This window comes from Echinops telfairi, unplaced genomic scaffold, assembly GCF_000313985.2.
Source record: "Echinops telfairi isolate 266 unplaced genomic scaffold, ASM31398v2 ScPeMD7_2565;HRSCAF=3150, whole genome shotgun sequence".
NCBI classification, from domain to species: Eukaryota; Metazoa; Chordata; class Mammalia; order Afrosoricida; family Tenrecidae; genus Echinops; species Echinops telfairi.
Genome location: NW_022106463.1, coordinates 13,149,603 through 13,150,894, shown reverse-complemented (window position 1 = coordinate 13,150,894; position 1,292 = coordinate 13,149,603). Strand labels below are relative to the sequence as shown.

At 37.5% G+C, this 1,292-nt stretch overlaps 1 protein-coding gene across 1 annotated transcript in view; it reads right to left on the bottom strand.

The window, feature by feature from the left end:
- Positions 1 to 220: 220 nt before the first annotated feature.
- Positions 221 to 1,292, bottom strand: part of RNF17 (ring finger protein 17) — a 119,111-nt gene continuing 118,039 nt past the window's right edge. Inside the window, exons 32-33 of the mRNA XM_045294007.1 lie at positions 799 to 898; positions 221 to 413 (exon numbers count right to left, since the gene is read on the bottom strand). Coding sequence (XP_045149942.1) covers positions 800 to 898 — 99 coding nt within the window. The 3' untranslated portion in view covers positions 221 to 413; position 799. The remainder of the gene's footprint in view (positions 414 to 798; positions 899 to 1,292) is intronic.

The window sequence follows — 1,292 nt, the reverse complement described above, 5'->3', positions numbered from 1 at the left end:
AAAAAGAGGAAAGCCCTCAATCAGATGGATTGACATAGTGGTTACAGTAATGGGCTCTAAACTTAACAATTGTGAGGTTGGCGCAGGACTGGGTGGTGTTTCCTTCTATTGCACATAGGGTCACTGTGAGTCTGAACCAATTCAATGACAACAACAACCACAACATCAAAATACTTCAGCTTCAGATTATAGTAAAATAAAATGAGAAAATATTCTAAAGCAAGTTTTGAAAACAAATATTTATTAACCATGTTTTCAGATAGTTTCCAAACAACTCCTAGTGGTTCAACATGTAGAAAAAGCAAACAAACGAAAAAAGCACTATTGTAGGACAAGTCAAGAAAAATAAGCTGAAAAGATCCAAGCGAAACTCTTCTGAGCTCCCTACAGATGCTGTCCTGTATGCAATATACCTGAAAAAATAAAATACAGGTTACTACTTTAAACCTTTGCTTAATGTTTAAACCTAGTTGTCAAAGCACTCATTACATTGTTGTGACACAGAGTTAACCCAACTACTTCCCTTTGTTACTAGGGCATTGGTGGCTTCAGTAGCATTTTATGTCTTGGAGGTAGTTATGAGTTTACATACCTACTGTTTACCCTACTGGTACCAAGACAGCCCAGCCCATCTCTGGTGCTGGTGCTCAATAGGTGAGAAAGTTCTAAGGAGAAGAAAGTTGAAGAAAGATTCTTCTGGAATCTGTGGTGCTTTATGAGCAATTTAACATTAATCTTTGCTATGAAAGTCTTAAGTCATGCTGATTAATAGGGAGAACAGAATTTTAATATACTTACATCAGTCATCTCTCTCTGCAAGCCCCATTTCTACTAATGGCATATGCACTGGATACTGTTCATCTTCATATAATGTCACTATTTGTTCTGGTGCTTGAGCCTAAAATTGGACATTGTTGTCAAGAAAAACGCAAAGTGTCTGTTGCCTTTCCTTTCCTCTCTATGGCTATTCACAAAAGAGGGAAATGACATTTAAAAAGGTTTATGTATAGTTAAAAAGGGACACTGATAGTTCAGTGTTAGAATTCTCACTGTGCTTGGAGGACCTGGGTGTGATTACTGGCCTATGCACCTCACAGGCAACCATGACCCATCTACCAGTTGGAAGCTTGGTATAATGTTGAGCAGGTATTTGTACAGATTTTAGACTAAGGTAGGCTAGGAAGTAAGGCCTGGCAAGCTACTGAAAATCAGTCAAGTCACTGAGTTGGGACAACTTTCAAGGGATATCTGTAATATTCCTCTAAATCATATTCTTTTTTTTTTTTTTTTTT